The sequence below is a fragment of the Cetorhinus maximus genome, chromosome 18, assembly GCF_964194155.1.
Source record: "Cetorhinus maximus chromosome 18, sCetMax3.hap1.1, whole genome shotgun sequence".
Classification (NCBI taxonomy): domain Eukaryota; kingdom Metazoa; phylum Chordata; class Chondrichthyes; order Lamniformes; family Cetorhinidae; genus Cetorhinus; species Cetorhinus maximus.
The window spans coordinates 79,100,208-79,118,397 of NC_135896.1; the positions used below are offsets into that span (position 1 = coordinate 79,100,208).

An 18,190-nucleotide genomic window follows, 5' to 3' on the forward strand; every position below is an offset into this window, starting at 1 on the left:
GTCTTTTTTGGATCCAAAATGAATGGCCTCATGGCCTCATACTTCCCCACATTTGCCATAGTTTAATTTAGCCCACTCACTTAATCAGTCTATAAATCTTTGAACTTTCTGCTCCCATCCATACAACCTATTCAGTCTCCTAACTTGTCATCTGGAAATTCTGATGTACAATTATTTAGTCCTTCGGATGTCATTGATAAATATTGTGGTAATTATGGTTTTATTTAGTGCAATATACCTTTAAGAATAATGCTTGTAAAGGAACATAGCATGATCTTTAGTACCCAATAGGAGAGTAGCGGGCTACCTCTGTATTAATAGTTAGTAGTGTAGAGATAGAGTTTGAAGTGAAAACACAGATGTAGTTGCTGCTGAGTACCTTTGTAAATAAATTTAAAGTTTCTACCTAAGAAATGTCTGCTGATCAACTCTATCAATAGTACCAACTCGGTCACCTCTCACAACAAACTGCCGATGAGGATTAAACAAGTTTAACAGAAGAAATCAAGTGAAAAGAAATCAGCACTCACCCAGTAATTGTAAGTAGAAATTCCATTTGAATTGAAGAAGTAATTCCCTATAAGAATGCCACAATTCGGAAGAATTGATCCTTTCAATCCAGCCATGGATGATTGGTCTCATTACATTGAACACCTAATGTTCTTTTTCCAAGCGAACGAGATTACGGAGAAAGAGAAGAGGTGACCGACCCTCATGTGGGAATAAAGCCTATGACTTGATTCATAATTTGACGGCACCCAGTGCCCCAGATTCAAAAAATTTTGATGAATTGGTGGACATCGTGAAGGGCCATCACCAACCAAAGCCCTCAGTAATGCTGCAAAAGTTCAAGTTTAACTCAATAAATAAAGCCCCAGGGGAGACAGTTGCATGCTCTGTGGGAAGTTTGAAGCAGTTAATGGAACATTGTGAGTTTGGTACATGCTCAGAGTTCGTTTAGTGCATGGTGTGAATGAGGACACGATCCAGAAGAGATTGTTATCTGAAGCAAATTTAGATTTCAAGAAGGTGCTAGAGATAGCACTAGCCAAGGAAAGCACAGTAAGAGACTCAAAAGCAATATAGGATGCACAAAATGGCACCGTCCTCCACATCAGGTGGGAAACCCCAGCCAAAAAGGGTGTTAAAATGCAAGACTCTGCTGAGAAGCAACAAACAGCCCCTGCTAGCCGGAAAATGAGAAAAAAATGACTTAGCAGTGAAAACAAAGAATAGTTTCAATAAAGGTGGAAATGAGCAGTCTTATAACAATTGGTAGTTTAAAAAAATGGAATGTTATTAATGTCACAGAAATGGACATATAATGAGACAGCGCAAGGAAAGATTTAAGCAGGCTTTTAAACAAAAGAAAAAAAGACAGTGAGATCTACAATGTAGAAGGGCCTGAAAAAACAAATTCAGATATTTACTCATTGTTTAATCTGAAGGTTGGAAATACAGAACCAATATTTGTAACAGGGAAAGTAAATGGCATACCTGTTAGAATGGAAGTGGACACAGGAGCTTCCACTACAGTAATTGGGGAACATACCTTCAGATATCTGAATAATGGGGAACATCAATTAAATTCAGAAGAAACAACTGCCCAATTAAAAACATACACAAGTGAAGACATTCAAGTCAGAGGTACAAGTAGAGTAACTGCCCATTATGGATGCCAATCAGCAAAGTGACCCTTGATGGTGGTAGCAGGTGAGGGGCCAAGCTTCCTGGGGTGAAACTGGCTAAAAGAGATTAAGTTAGAATGGGCTGAAATTTTCCAGTTGAGAGCAAGTGGGTAACCAGAGCTACCTTGAAGGGACACTGCCATCTTTAAGGACGAACTGAGGAAGATCCAGAGCCTGCAGGCCAAGATTCATGTGGATCCAGAAGCCACCCCTCGCTTCATGAAGGCGAGACCAGTGCCATATGCCCTGTGAGAAAAAGTTGACATTGAACTAAACAGACTAGAGAAACTGGGCGTTATATAACCTGTTCAGTTCTCAGAATTGGCAGCGCCCATAGTCCCTGCCCTTAAACCCAACCAAAGCATTGGAACGCTTGGAGACTACAAACTGATGGTTAATAAAGTAGGTAAGCTAGACAGGCACCCTATCCAAAAATCCAAGCTGGCAGGAGGGACAGCGTACACAAAGCTTGACATGAGTCGTGCTTAAAAACAACTAGAGTTGGATAAAGCCTCCTGGGAATTTGTCACAATTAATACCCACAAAAGGTTGTACCAACATACACGATTGGCTTTTGGTGTCTCCTCTACTTGTGCCATCTTTCAAAGAACAATGGAAAGCTTACTGCACAGACTGCCTCAGGTTGTAGTCTATTTAGACGATGTATTGGTGACAGGATTCACTGAATAAGAGCATCTGGCAAACTTAGAAGAAGTCTTAAAACATTTCTTGCAAGCTGGAGTGCATTTAAAAAAAGGTAAGAGCACTTTCCAAGCGAGGGAAGTAATCTATTTGAGTCACGGGATAGATTCACAGGGCCTCCACCCAGTTGAGGAGAAAGTGAGGGCCATAAGAGAGGCACCTGCGCCAAAAAATGCCTCAGAGCTCAAATCATTCCTAGGAATGATCAACTATTATGGGCAGTTCTTATCCAATTTGTCTACAGTGCTGGCCCACCTGCATTATCTACTCAAAAAGAACCAACTTTGGTCTTGGGAGGCGCCCCAGAAAGAAGCTTTCATAAAGGTGAAACAATTGTTGCACTCGTCCAATCTACTAGTGCATTATGACCAGACGAAAGAATTGGTGCTTACATGTGACACATCTCCCTACAGAGTGGCAGTAGTGCTCTCCCATCGGATGGACGATGGCATGGAATGGCCTATAGGTTATGGATCAAGAATGCTCAACACAGCAGAAAAGGGATACTCGCAGATAGAAAAAGGCCTGTCCATCATCCTTGGTGTCAAGAAATTTCACCAGTGTGTACAAGGCCGCCATTTTACAATCATTTCAGACCACACATCTTTGCTAGGACTGTTCAGTGAGGACAAGGCTATACCACCCATAGCCTCGGCAAGAATACAATGATGGGCTTTAATCCCGACAGCATATGAGTACACTTCCATACGTAGGCCTGAAAATCAAATGGCGAATGCCAATGCACTTAGTTGTTTGCCTTTACAAGAAAACGATGAGGACGTCCCAGTTCCACAGGGACTTGTTTTATTGTTAACTTTCTTTGATTCTTTGCCAGTATGCGCTCAACAAATCAGAGACTGGAGAAATCGGGATCCAGTCCTATCTCAAGTACGAGAATAAGTGCTTGATGGTTGGTCACCAGAGCCCATATCTGACTAAATGAAACCGTACTTTAACAGAAGACATGAAAGAATCGGCCAGGAAGGCATCTTATTGTGGGGAACATGAGTGATAGTACCTCCAAAGGGAAGGGAGCCACTTTTAATTGAACTACATAGCACACATCCAGGAATGTCCTGAATGAAGACCATAGCACGCAGTTACCTAGGGTGGCCTGGGATGGATGTGAAATAGAGAGTTTAGTGAAGAGTTGTGTGCAATGTCAGCATCTGCAAAAGTTGCCTTCAACTGCCCCGTTACACACTTGGGAGTGGCCAGGAAGATCATGGGTGCGGTTACACATTGACTATGTGGGGCCTTTCATGGGAACAATGTTTCTGCTTATTGTTGATGCCCACTCAAAATAGATGAGGTGAAGTCACCAATGTCTTCTGCTACAATTGAGAAGCTACATCAAAGTTTTGCCATTCATGGACTACCAGAAGTAGTCATTTCTGATAATGACATGACATTTACGAGTTCTGAGTTTCAACGGTTTATCAGCCTCAACGGTATCACTGATTTAAAAACTTCACCATACCACCCTTCCTCAAATGGACTGGCCAAAAGGGAGGTTCAAACATTCAAGGCAGGCATGAAGAAGTTAACTGAAGATACCTTAGCAACCAAGCTAGCACTTTATTTTTTCATTATAGGACCACCCCTCACACAAGTGTCACACCTGCGGAGTTATTGATGAAACACCGTCACAGGACGAGATTGAGCTTAATAATGCCACATTTAGAGGGGAAGGTGGAAAGGAGTCAGGAAAGCCAGAAAACTAGACCCGACTGGCATAGTTGTGAGAGGAAATTTACTGTGGGAGAGATTGTATATGTGAAGAACTTTGGAGAAGGACCAAAGTGGTTACCGGGTGAAATAAGTGCAGTGGCTGGACCTCTATCCTACCACATGGAGGTGGAAGGCCAAGTCATACAGAGACATGTGGATCTAAGGAAGAGAGAAGCAAATCACCAAGAATTGATTCCACCAGTGTCCACGACCAGGTTAGCGTTTCCTGTTGAGAGTGCTCAACCCAGTACAGACATGTCTGATGTTCCTGTAAGAGTTGAGGATACAGAACTGCAGGTGCCCATCGAAGCACCTGATGTTCAGGCAACTTCGGAAAAGGAGGTTCCTGATAAAGCATCTGAAGTTGTAGAGCTGAGACATTCTAAACGCATAAGGAAACCCCCAGAAATACTGAACTTATAAATTAATTACCAGTGTAAATATTTTGCTGTCTTGAGAAAATTGTACTTGTAAATACAAAATGTATATCTGAGTAAAGGGGGAAGGATGTGGTAATTATGGTTTTAATTAGTGTGTAATATACCTTTAAGAATAGTACTTATTAAGAAAGATCACATGTACCCAATAGGAGAGTAGTGCGGGCTACCTCTGTAGTTAGTAGTTAGTAGTGTAGAGATAGAGTTTGAAGTGAAAGCATATGTGTAGTTGCTGCTGAGTCCCTTTGTAAATAAACTTAAAGTTTCCACCTGAGAAGTGTCTGCTAATCAATTCTATCAATAGTACCAATGGCCACCTGTCACAACAAGTATAGTGCAAAGCTGAGTCCCCACTATATATCCCTGAGAAAGACTTCTCGGTACATCTCACTAATCAGGGTGCATTTCCTTTATCACCAGCCTTCCTACCAATTACTAATCCCTGTTGCAAGGTTACCTCCAATATCATTTTCTCCCATTTTTGCTAATAAGTTATGTCAAATGTCTTCTAGAAGTCCATATGGACAATATCCATGAACACATCCTTGTTTATCATGCTAGTTACCTCCTCAAAAAAAAAATAACTAGAAAGACAGACATGACCTATCCTTCATATATCCATGTTGACTCTCTTTTCTCAACTCATACTTGTTCAAGTCTCTGATAATAAATTCTGGCATCTTTCCCCCAACTACAATGACAGGTCTATAATTTCTGTTTTCTCCCTCCTATCTTCAATAATGGAGTGCCATTTGAAATTTCCAATCTAAAATCACAATTCCTGAATACTGAGGGCTTTGGAAAATTATGACTAATACATCAGCAATTTCCCCACCTGCTTCTTTTAATGTCCTGGGGCAAAAACAACCATGTCCTCTTGATTTAGCTATCTAAAGTCCCATTAGTTTCTCCATTTCCATTTTTTAACATATATTAAATGTAATAATTTCCCCCCTTAACTTATTTTTATGTTTCTTTGTACATGTAGTATTTTGTCTTCTTGTTCTACTGTGAAAATTAACATATTCATTTAACAGGTCTGCAATTTCCTTATGAACCATTAAAATATCATATATATCTGTCTTTAATGGGACTACATTTCCATTTATCAATTTTTCTTAATCTGTTTATAAAAATCTTTGTTGTTAGCTTTGATATTCCTTGAAGTTTTTGTTTGGCATACCTTTTTCATACCCCCTTTTTGGACCTCATTACTTTCTTTATATCCCTCTTGTTGCTTTTTCTTTGCTCTCTCACTGCTGATTGTCCACCTTTTCTTGCATTTGCGTAAGCCTTTTTTAAGTTTGATAACCTTTTGTACCTCATTTGTTGACCAAGGTTAGTTAACTATACAAGTGAAACGATTGTCTTTTAGGGGTATGTACTGGTTTTGTATTGTTTTAAAAGCTTGTTTGAACATTCCTCATTGTTTGTCTGTAGGTTTATCTGTTAACAGGTTTCACCCCACCTTGCTGCGGCCAATTTATTTTTGTGCTTTTGCAGTTTGTCTTAATTAAATTTAAAATCTTGGTCTGTGGCTCTTGCTTCTCCCTCTCAAATCTGACATCAAATTCAATTCAATCATCTTATAGTCACTATTCACAAGATAGTCCCTTACAGTAAGATTCATTACTCGCATACTGTTCCAGAAAACTCTCCCAATTATATTCTAGACATGTATTGTCATTATTACTGGGGTTATTCTGCTTCTCTCAATCCATGTCAAAAATTAAAATCTCCTGTTGCAACCACATTGCTCCTGCTACATAATTCCCTGATCTATACATATAAATGTCACCCTACTATATCAAAGGAGGTTTGTAGAAAGCTTCCCCTGATGTATTGCATCCTAGCTGTTCTACTCATACAGTTTCCATTTCTTTTTCATCCTTACTAAAGTTCTGATTTTTGACTATGGTAATTGTGTCTTTAATCATTATGTCGACTCCTCCTTTCCCAATTTCCCAACATTCTGAAGCTCCTGTAGGCTGGAAATATTTAGCTTCCAAACATGCCCATCTTGTAGCCAAGTCTCAGTAATGGCTATTGTATACTTTAAGCTAAACTTCAGCTTCTAACTCACTTGCTTTATTTCTAGTACTATATGCATTCATGAAAAGAACTCCTATTTGGGTAACTGTTCCCTAGATGCTCTAATGGTGTATTTTTCAAAATTGTTTACCTATCATGCTTTTGGTTGCTGATGATGTACATATCGCAATTTATTGTTTTTTTTATATGTTATCACTCCTGCTTTATTTTTAACATTTTTTATTATTACTTCCAAAACCTTTAATATTCCCAGCATATATATTATCTTTATCTCTTTTCATACCCTGACTTTTGTTTATCCCCTCTTTTATCTTCTCTTCTAAGTTATTATTATTTGCTCTCAGGCCTCTCTCTTCCCCACCTCCACCGCATCCCACCCCCTGCTCATCCCTCCCTCAACCCAACTTTATTGGCTTAAAATCTTTTCTACAGTTCTATTTATTCTTTTGCTAGGTTTTTGGCCCCAGCCCAGTTCAGGTGCAGCCTGTCCCAATCGCACAGTTCACTGCTGTCCCGGTACTGATACCAGTGTCTCATGAAATGGAACCCCTCATTCCCATACCAGTCTTTCAGCCATTAATTCACCTTCCTCATTGCCAATTAACACATGGATCAAGTAGTAATCCTGAGATGACCACACTCAATGTTTTGTTTCTTTATTTAATGCATCGCTCAAAATGCTCCCTCAGCAGGATCACATCCCTATTCTTTCCTATGTTGTTGGTCCTTCCTTTTCCAAGTTCTCTTCCAGCTGCTTTGAGATATCCTGTACCCAGGCACCAGGTAGACAGCCCACCCTCCTGGACCCTCGATTGCGACTGTAGAGGATATTCTTTATTCCTCTAATTAATAAATCCTGTATAACTACAACATTTCTATTCTCTTTACACCTTCCTGCTCCACAGAGTCTTGGTTAGCATTCTGCCTCCCACTGGACATAGAACCAAGTAGAGTCGGATGTGTGTTAAATCCCTCTCTGTCCAGTGACTGGAGGGACTGGCTGAAAATGAGAAGGAACCAGAAGCAGATACACTGGCAATGGGAATAAGGAAATAAAGAGGAACAGGCCAGGAACAAGATGCAGAGATGGAAAGGAAACTGGTCAGGAGTTGGATGTAGAAGGAAACAGGATGGGAATGGGGTTGGAAAGATGACAGGCCAGAAATGGGATGAGAGAAGCAGTGTGATAGTTCTCAACTGTAGCTTTTGTGTTGATGTTCTAGGTTATTAATTAATGGCAAAGATTCTACCACCAAAAGTGTAATTTAAACTCCGTGCCCTTTTAAACACAACTAGCCATTACGGCACCTGGTGAAAGTCCACAAAATAGGTCCAAGTGTCAAGAAATGTAATAGCACGCTGAAAAGGGGAAGAAAGAGCTGTAAAGCTAATGCAATGTGAAACCCTTGCTGAGACTGTCTCACACCCAGGGATAGTTTTAGCAACTTGCAACCCCTGCAACCACACAGGGCTGCAAACTAGTATGGAATCCCCAAGCAGTCCAGTAAAAGAACACCAAAACAATGATAATGCCCAATTCTCAAATCATTTTGACAACTATTTTCTACTGCCTATTGCAAGCATGATTGAAACCAGATTAACTCGATAGTATTTACCATGGTCTAGTAAAGCATTGGGGTCACGGCAAGGCAAACACCTGCTCAAAGCCACAGCCGAGTCCCATGCGGTTTGGCTATTTGCATCAAAGCAAAGGAAAATTGGTGCAGCAGAATCACATTACTGTCTAATGAGAAAGTCGAAAATCTCAGCAATCATTCTAATTATTTCCATTGGTGCTTCAAATCCTGTAGATAAATATGTGTTTTTATCCAAAATCCTATATGAAATGGAAATTCCCATAGGAATGGGAGCAGATTTGGTCGAGTGAACGAAAATCTGCTGGTATTTTCGTGCAGCAATTATATTGCTGTGTTCCTCAAAGAGTTAAAAGGCTTTGCAGTTTAATGTCTAAAAGAAGGTTTAGATCCAGTGTGCTGTCACTGATTGATACCCTCAACTAGATAAGATCTTTAATATCCGCAGCTCCCCGCTTTGGATAGATATTGATTTATTTATTTTTTTGTCCTTGGTTTCATTAAAAACACCACGTTGGTGGGTGATTTATTAAAGACTTCAGAATATAATTACAAAATAAAATATGACAAAGACCTTTATCACATGAGAATGACAATTGCAGCCTGGCCTCAGCAATGTAATGCTCAGTTTACTTCATTTTGATTTTTCCAGAAAGCCTTTGAAGTACCAGTGGCGACCATGTCTTCAGCTTTCCAGGTTCCAAGCTGAAATTCTTTCCCTAAACCTCTCTGCGACCACTGCCCCCCACCCACTCTATAAAGCCCACCTCTTAGATCAAGCTCTTTGTCACCTTTTCCAATATCTCCTCTTTGGTTCATGTTCATTTTTGTTTGATCACACTTCTGTGAAATGCCTTTGGGCATGTTTTTAATTTCAAGGTACCATATAAAAGCAGGCTGTTATTGTTGTAAACTAGAAACTGAATCCTCAGAGTTTTATTTTAGACATCCATTCATTTAAAATATTGACAATATCTCACTTAGGCAACATCAATGATCAGCAGCACCGATGGTTTCTTTGTTGACAGTTACAAAAGAAACAAAGATAATTTATTCTTACTTATTCTTACTGCAAAATTTGAAGATGATTGCCATTTAATTTTCCAAGTAATTTAAAATCACTGATTTCCTTATTTCTGGCTGCTGGTGAAGTCAATCATGGTAAGCCGTTCCCTCTTCATTTGCAAGTTTGCATAGGAGGAATAGTAAGCAATGCAGATGGGAGTAGGAAGTTGCAAAGGGGTGTAGACAGATTAAGTGGATGGGTAAAACTATGGTAGCTGGAGTTCTGTGGGCATGTGTGAGGTCATCTGCTTTGGCGAGAAAAAGGATAAATTGGAGTATATTCTAAATGATGAGAAACTAGGAATAGTGGAGAAGCAAAGAGATTTGTAAGTTCAAATACTAAAATCATTTAAAGCTAGTAAACGGATACTCAAAATTAATCAAAAATGCTAATGGAAAAGTGATCTCAAGGGGTTGAAGTTATACTTTAGTTGTATAGTGTTGATCGGACCTCATCTGGAGTACTGTATTCAGTTTTGGGCATATGCTACAGGAAGGATATAGTGGCCTTGGAGAGAGTGCAGAGCAGATTCGCCAGGATAATTTTGGGACTTAAAAGGTTAATTATGAGGACAGGTTGCATAGGCTAGGCTTACATTCCTTTGCAACCGCAGAAGGTGCAACACCTGCCCCTTTACTTCCCCCCTCCTCACCGTCCAAGGGCCCAAACACTCCTTTCAAGTGAAGCAGCATTTCACTTGCACTTCCCTCAATTTAGTCTACTGCATTCGCTGCTCCCAATGCGGTTTCCTCTACATTGGAGAGACAAAACGCAGACTGGGTGACTGCTTTGTGAACACCTTCGGTCTGTCCGCAAGCATGACCCAGATCTCCCTGTCGCTTGCCATTTCAACAAACCACCCTGCTCTCATGCCCACATGTCCATCCTTGGCCTGCTGCACTATTCCTGTGAAGCTCAACACAAACTGGAGGAACAGCACCTCATCTTCCGACTATGCACTTTACAGCCTTCCGGATTTAATATTGAGTTCAACAACTTCAGATCATGAACTCTCTCCTCCATCCTCACCCCCTTTCCGATCCTTGTTTTTCCAATAATTTATATATATTTTTCTTTTCTCACCTATTTCCATTATTTTTAAATGTATTTCCATCCATTGTTTTATCTCTACCTTTTAGCCTATTTCGATCCCTTCCCCCCACCCCACGCCCACTAGGGCTATCTGTCCCTTGCTCGTCCTGCTTTCTACCCTTAATGTCACCATACATTTCTTAGCTAATAGCACCACCATCAACACCCCTTTGTCCTTTTGTCTATGACATCTTTCGGCAATCTCGATCTATCACTGGCCCTCTATCCAGCTCTACCTGTCCCGCCCCCCCACTTCAACCAGCTTATATTTCACCTCTTTTCTATTTTTCCTTAGTTCTGATGAAGAGTCATACGGACTCGAAACGTAAACTGTATTCCTCTCTGCAGATGCTGTCAGACCTGCTGAGTTTTTCCAGGTATTTTTGTTATTGTTTCGGATTTCCAGCATCGGCAGTTTTTTGCTTTTATTCCTTTGAGTATAGTAGATTGAGGTGTGATCTGATTGAGGTGTTTAAAATTTTAGAATTTGATAGAGTAGATACAGGGAAACCGAATCCTCTGATGGGGAAATCAAGAATGAGACAACAGAATCTTAAAAATAGAACTAGACCATTTAGGAGGGAAATCAGGAAGCACTATTTCACACAAAAGGTAGTAGAATCTGAAATTTGCTCCCTAAAAGGCTGCGAATGCTGGGACAGTGGGATGTTTCAGGTCTAGAATCGATAGATTATCATTAGGTAAGGATATCAAGGGACATAGAGGCAGGTAAATGGAGTTAAGGTACACATCAGCCATGATCTAATTGAGTGGTGACAGAGGCTTGAGGGGATGAATGGCACACTTCTGTTCCTAAAGAAAAGGTCATCTTCTGAACTACTCTTGTGATTTAAGAATAAATTTTGTTTCTATAAAAACTTGAACTATGGTGCTCTATATGACTCAAGCCTCACTGACAGTGACTTATATATATTCAAATGGTGTAACTTTGGGTTTCTTTTCTTCTTTAATTGGAAGTATGTGTGACTGTTGTACTGCTGAATTTAGGTTAAAGGGTTAATTAGAATTCAAAGAGCAGAGATGAAACGTACATACATTTATAGCCAGACATCACATATTCCTAAATAAGCCTCAGCCTTCAGTGTAATACTGAAAATTTGATAGGTGACAAAAGGTGAGGCTGAAGCATTTGCAACAATCTTCAGCCAGAAGTGCCGAGTGGATGATCCATCTCGGCCTCTTCTGGAGGTCCCCAGCATCACAGATGCCAGTCTTCAGCCAATTTGGTTCATTCCACGCAATATAAAGAACGGCTGAAGGCACTGGACACTGCAAAAGCTATGAGCCCTGACAATATTCTAACAATAGTACTGTCCCATCCAAGAGACAGGGAGAAAAAGTATATATATATCTACATCAGCCTGGCTACTTTATAAAATTATTTTTATTTTAAAAATGGACAAGGCTTTACCCTGACTAGCCATGACACATGCCAGAGGAATTTCTAACCTTCAGACAAACAGCAGAGATTCTTTATCTCTACAAAGGTACAAATGCACCCGTCCCCATTACATTTCTAAGGCAGAGCTCCGGCCAATGGAGATGATATGTCTGTAAAAGGACCAAAGGGACTCTGACTCCTCTATTAAACACCTCAAGATTCCAGACCTGGGAAAATACATCCTTTGTTCAACACCCAGGAGAAGAAGTCGGAGGTATGTCACATGACCTCCCCCAAACTGTTAGAACCTGTAATTTTGCCGTGTGGAACTGAACCCAGGCAGTTTACCATTTTATCACCTAACAGGTAGCAACAGAAAGGGCTCTGTCCATGTAAAGTTCCTGGCTCTCATTTACATTGTGAACTACTGGAACATTGGAACTTCGGTATTTGTACCTTCAAGACTAATTAATCTCTACGTGCCTTCTCCCATCGTGGATGTCCTCGCTTCTGGAAAGATGGATCACCCTACAACAGTTTTAGCCTGCTAACCTCTGAAGGAATATGCCATTGGGCTTTTGATTCTGGACTCTGGACTCACGTGGAACCATAACTCTTATTTTTATCGTGGTCTTGCCCTGTACCCCTTTCTTTCCCTTATCCCTCTTTTATTGTGTGTGTGCAAAAGGGATGGATATTGTGAAAACTTCTTGCGACATTTTGTGTGAACTAACCCTATTTTACCTTATCTCAAATTTGCTGTGGGTTATTAATAGAGGATTGCACCACTCCAAACTGAAGGGTTGGGGAAAACACACCACCACCTATAAAGGGGGAAATCAGAAATCAAAAACATTTTTCTGTTTACAGATGGGTAGTGAGAGGAGAAATCAGGGCTCTTTAAACTAATCCCCCTTCTATCCATAACACTACCGAAGGCTTGTGCTCCAGAGCTGGCCGTGCCCCTAGCCAAGCTGTTCCAGTACAACTACAACCCTAGCATCTGCCTAGCAATGCGGAGAAGTATGTGCCCAAGTGCACACAAAAAGCAGGACAAATCCAACCCAGCCAATTACCACCCCATCAGTCTACTCTCAATCATCACTAAAGTGATGGAAGGGGTCATCAATGGTGCTGTCAAGCGGCATTTGCTTAGCAATAACTGCTCAGTGACGCTCAGTTTGGGTTCTGCATGGGCCACTCAGCTCCTGACCTCATTACAGCCTTGGTTCAAACATGGAAAAAAGAGCTGAAGTCAAGAGGTGAGGTAAGAGTGACTGCCCTTGAGATCAAGATAGTATTTGAACGAGTGTGGCATCAACGTGCTGTGGCAAAACTGGAGTCAATGGGAATCAGGGAGAAAACTCCGCTGCAACGAAAACAAAAAACAAAAAGTGCTGGACAAACTCACAGCAGGTCTGACAGCATCTGTAGAGATAAAGACAGAGTTAACATTTCGTCTCCGTATGACTCTTCTTCAGAGCTAAAGGGAAGTAGAAATGTGGTGAAATATATACTGTTTAGGGAGTGCGGAACAGGTGAAGCTAGATAGAAGATGGAGGCAAGGGAGAAATTGCGAAAAATGTCATAAACAAAAAGTCAAAGAGTTATTAATATTGGTGGTACTGGTGAAAGGAAGTGCTAATCATAGAGTCATAGAGGTCTAGAGCACAGAAAAAGGTCCTTCGGCCCATCGGGTCTGCGCCGGTCAGACAAATACCTAACTATTCTAATCCCATTTTCCAGCACTAGGCCCATAGTCTTGTATGCCATGGCATCGCAAGTGCACATCCAAATACTTCTTAAATGTTATGAGGGTTTCTGCCTCTAGCACCCTTTCAGGCAGTGAGTTCCAGATTCCCACCATCCTCTGGGTGAAAAAATTCTTCCTCACATCTCCTTTAAGCCTCCTGCCCCTTACCTTATATCTATGCCCCTGGTTATCGATCCTTCCACCAAGGGGAAAAGTTCCTTCCTGTCTACCCTATCTATCCCCCTCATAATTTTATACACCTCAATCATGTCCCTCCTCAATCTCCTCTGCTCCAGGGAAAATGAACCCAGTCTATCCAATTTCTCCTCGTAACTAAAACTCTCCAGCCCAGGCAACAGCTGTGGCTCAGTTCATAGCACCCTCGCCTTTGAATCAGAGGTTTGTGGGTTCATGTCCCACTCCCGGAAATCAAGAACTGTGATTGTACTCGAAAGAGTTGCAATCTGTGACTGTTGATAACTTGAAAGAGTATCCTGGTAAATCTCCTCTGCACTCTCTCTAGTGCAATCACATCCTTCCTATAATTCAGATTCCAGAACTGTACGCAATACTCTAGCTGTGGCCTAACCAGCGTTTTATACAGTCCAGCATAAACTCCCTGCTCTTATATTCTATGCCTCGGCTAATAAAGGAAAGTATCCCATATGCCTTCTTAACAATCTTATCTACCTGTCCCGCTACCTTAAGGGGCCGGTGGACATGCACACCAAGGTCCCTCTGATCCTTAGTATTTCCCAGGGTCCTACCATTCATCGTGTATTCCCGTGCCTTGTTTGTCCTGCCCAAGTGCATCACCTCACACTTATCTGGATTAATTCCATTTGCCACTGATCAGCCCATCTGACCAGCCTGTCTATATCCCTAAGGCTATCCTCCTCAATATTTACCACCCCACCAATTTTCGTGTCATCCGTGAGCCTACTGATCAACCCTCCTACATTCAAGTCTAAATCATTTATATATACCACAAACAGCAAGGGACCCAACACTGATCCCTGTGGAACCCCACTGGACACAGGCATCCAGTCACAAAAACACCCCTCGACCATCACCCTCTTCTTCCTGCCACTCAGCCAACTCTGGATCCAATTTTCCAAATTGTCTTGGATCCCATGGGCTCTTACCTTCGTTATCAGTCTCCCATGCGGGACCTTATCAAAAACCTTGCTGAAGTCTAAGTAGACTACGTCAAATGCATTGCCCTCATCTACACACCTGGTCACCTCTTCGAAAAATTCAATCAAATTGGTCAGACATGATCTCCCCTTAACAAAACCATGCTGACTGTCCTTGATTAATCCCTGCCTCTCCAGATGTAGGTTAATTCTGTCCCTCAGAATTGCTTCCAATAGTTTCCCCACTACTGAGGTTAGACTGACTGGCCTGTAGTTCCCTGGTTTACCCCTTCCTCCCTTCTTGAATAACAGTATCACATTGGCTGTCCTCCAGTCCTCTGCAACCTCTCCTGTGGCTGGAGAGGTATTGAAAATTATTGCCAGCGCCCCTGCTATCTCCTCCCTTGCCTCACTCAACAGCCTGGGATACATTTCATCCGAGCCTGGAGATTTATCTACTTTTAAGCCTGCCAGACCATTTAGAAACTCCTTCCTTTCTATGCTAATTTCTTTAATTATATCACAGTCCATCTGCCTGATTTTCATTCCCATGTCGTCCCTCTCACTTGTGAACACCGACACAAAGTATTCACTTAGAACCCTACCTACGTCTTCCAGCTCCACACACAAATTACCACTATGGTCTTCCCCTAGTTATCCTCTTACTCTTAATGTACTTGTAAATTAACTTTGGATTTTCTTTTATTTTACCTGCCAATGTTTTCTCGTGCCCCCTTTTTGCTCTCCTAATTTCCTTTTTAAGTTGCCCCCTACACATTATATACTCCTCTAGGGCTTCTGCTGTTTTGAGCCCTTGGTATCTGCCATAAGCCTCCCTTTTTCTCTTTATCCAATCTTGTATATCCCTCGCCACCCAGGGTTCCCTGGATTTGTCGGTCCTACCCTTTGTCTTTACTGGAATATGTTGGCCCTGTACTCTCTCTATTTCCTTCTTGAATGAGTCCCACTGCTCTGACGCAGATTTACCTAAAAGTAGCTGCTCCCAGTCCACTCTGGCCAAATCATATCTGATCTTATTAATATCGGCCTTCCCCCAACTTAAAATTCCGATTTCTGGCCCATCCTTGTTCTTTTCCATGACAACCTTGAATCTAACGGAGATGTATGTGTGTCTGTGGAAGGAACCTGCCTATCTGGCCCCCATGTTGCTAGGCAACAGCACTATTCTTCATACTCATGCTTACTTTTACCTTATAGAGGTCATGAACATCTCATTAGAAGTGCAAACAGCCTTCTAAAGTGAAATGAAAACTCCATTTCAACTTTCTTAACACAAACACACAGATACACAAATACAAATCAAACTTAAACTTTAGAGTTAAAACTCATTCCTAACACCCAAAAACACAAGTATAACTTACTTAAGCTATCTCTATTTCCTAACAGAACAGAGTTAACATTTCAGGTCAATTGCCCATCATTTTTTAAAATATTCATCCACAGGGTATGGCGCCGCTGGCTGGGCCAGCATTTATTGCCTATCCCTAATTGCCCTTCAGAAGGCGGTGGTGAGCTGCCTTCTTGAACCGCTGCAGTCCATGTGGTGAAGTGCTGTTAGGAAGGGAGTTCCAGGATTTTGACCCAGCTACAGTGAAGGAACGGGAATATATTTCCAAGTCAGGATGGTGAATGACTTGGAGGGGAACCTCAAGGTGGTGTTGTTCCCATCTATCTGCTGCCCTTGTCCTTCTAGATGCTAGTGGTTGTAGGTTTGGAAGGTGCTGTTTAAGAAGACTTGGTGAATTCCTGCAGTGCATCTTGTAGATGGTACACACAGCTGCTATTGTGTGTCAGTGGTGGAGGGAGTGAATGTTTGCGGATGTGGGGCCGATCAAGCTGGCTGCTTCGTCCTGGATGGTGTCAAGCTTCTCAACTGTTGTGGGAGCTGCACACATCCAGGCAAATGGGGAGTATTCCATCCTGACTTGTGCCTTGTAGATGGTGGACAGCCTTTGGGGAGTCAGGAGGTGAGTTACTTGTCACAGGATTCCTAGTATCTGATCTGCTCTTGTAGCCACAATATTTATCTGGCTAGATCCGTTTCTGGTCAATGGTAACCCCCAGGATGTTGATAGTGGGGGATTCAGTGATGGTAATGTCATTTAATGTCAAGGGGCGAGGGTTAGATTTTCTCTTGCTAGAGACGGTCATGGCCTGGCACTTGTGTGGCACAAATGTTACTTTCCACTTGTCAGTCCAAGCCTGGATATTGTCCAGGTCTTGCTGCATTTGGACATGGGCTGTTTCAGTATCTGAGGAGTCGTAAATGGTGCTGAACATTGTGCAATCAGCAGCGAGCATCTGCACTTCTGATGTTATGATGGAACGAAGGTCATTGATGAAGCAGCTGAAGATGGTTGAGCTGAGGACACTGTCCTGAGGGACTCCTACACTGATGACCTGGAGCTGAGATGATTGAACTCCAACAACCACAACCATCTTCCTTTGTGCTAAATATGACTCCAACCAGGGGAGAGTTTCTCCGATTCCTAGTGATTCCAGTTTTGCTAGGGCTCCTTGATGCCACACTTGGTCAAATGCGAACTTGATGTCAAGGGCAGTCACTCTTACATCGCCTAGGGAGTTCAGCTCTTTTGTCCCTGTTTGAACCAAGGCTGTAATGAGGTTAGGAGCTGATTGGCCCTGGCGGAACTCAAACTGGGCGTCAGTGAGCAGATTATTGCTAAGCAAATGCCATTTGATAGCACTATTGATGATCTCTTCCATTACTTTAGAAGAATAGACTGATGGGGCAGTAATTTGTCCTCCTTTTTGTGTACAAGACATACCTTGGAATTTTTCCACATAGCTGGGTAGATGCCAGTGTTGTAGCTGTGCTAGAACAGCTTGGCTAGGGGCGCGGAAAGTTCTGGAGCACAAGTCCCAGACCTCCCTATCGCTTGCCATTTCAACACTCCATCCTGCTCTCATGCCCACATGTCCGTCCTTGGCTTGCTGCAATGTTCCAGTGAAGCTCAACGCAAACTGGAGGAACAGCACCTCAGCTTCCGACTAGGCACTTTACAGCCTTCCGGACCGAATATTGAGTTCAACAATTTTAGATCATGAACTCTCTCCTCCATCCCCACCCCCTTTCCGATTTTCCCCCTCCTTTTTGTTTTTTCCAATAATTTATATAGATTTTTCTTTTCCCACCTACTTACATTATTTTTAATTGTATTTCCATCCATTGTTTTATCTCTACCTTTTAGCCTATTTCGATCCCTTCCCCCCACCCCACCCCCACTAGGGCTATCTGTACCTTGCTCGTCCTGCTTTCTACCCTTAATTAGCACATTCCTTTAGATAATATCATCACCTTCAATACCTCTTTGTCCTTTTGTCTGTGACATCTTTTGGTTATGTCCACCTATCACTGGCCCTCTATCCAGCTCTTCTTGTCCCACCCCCACACCACCCCTTAAACCAACTTATATTTCACCTCTTTTCTATTTTTACTTAGTTCTGTAGAAGGGTCATTTGGACTCAAAACGTTAACTGTGCTCCTCTCCACA

The 18,190-nt window shown here is 41.9% G+C and overlaps 1 protein-coding gene across 1 annotated transcript in view; it reads right to left on the minus strand.

The window, feature by feature from the left end:
- gchfr (GTP cyclohydrolase I feedback regulator) overlaps window positions 1–649 on the minus strand; it is a 40,591-nt gene extending 39,942 nt beyond the window's left edge. The window contains exon 1 of the mRNA XM_078563041.1: window positions 531–649. Coding sequence (XP_078419167.1) covers window positions 531–626 — 96 coding nt within the window. The 5' untranslated portion in view covers window positions 627–649. The remainder of the gene's footprint in view (window positions 1–530) is intronic.
- Between the last annotated feature and the right edge of the window lie 17,541 nt (window positions 650–18,190).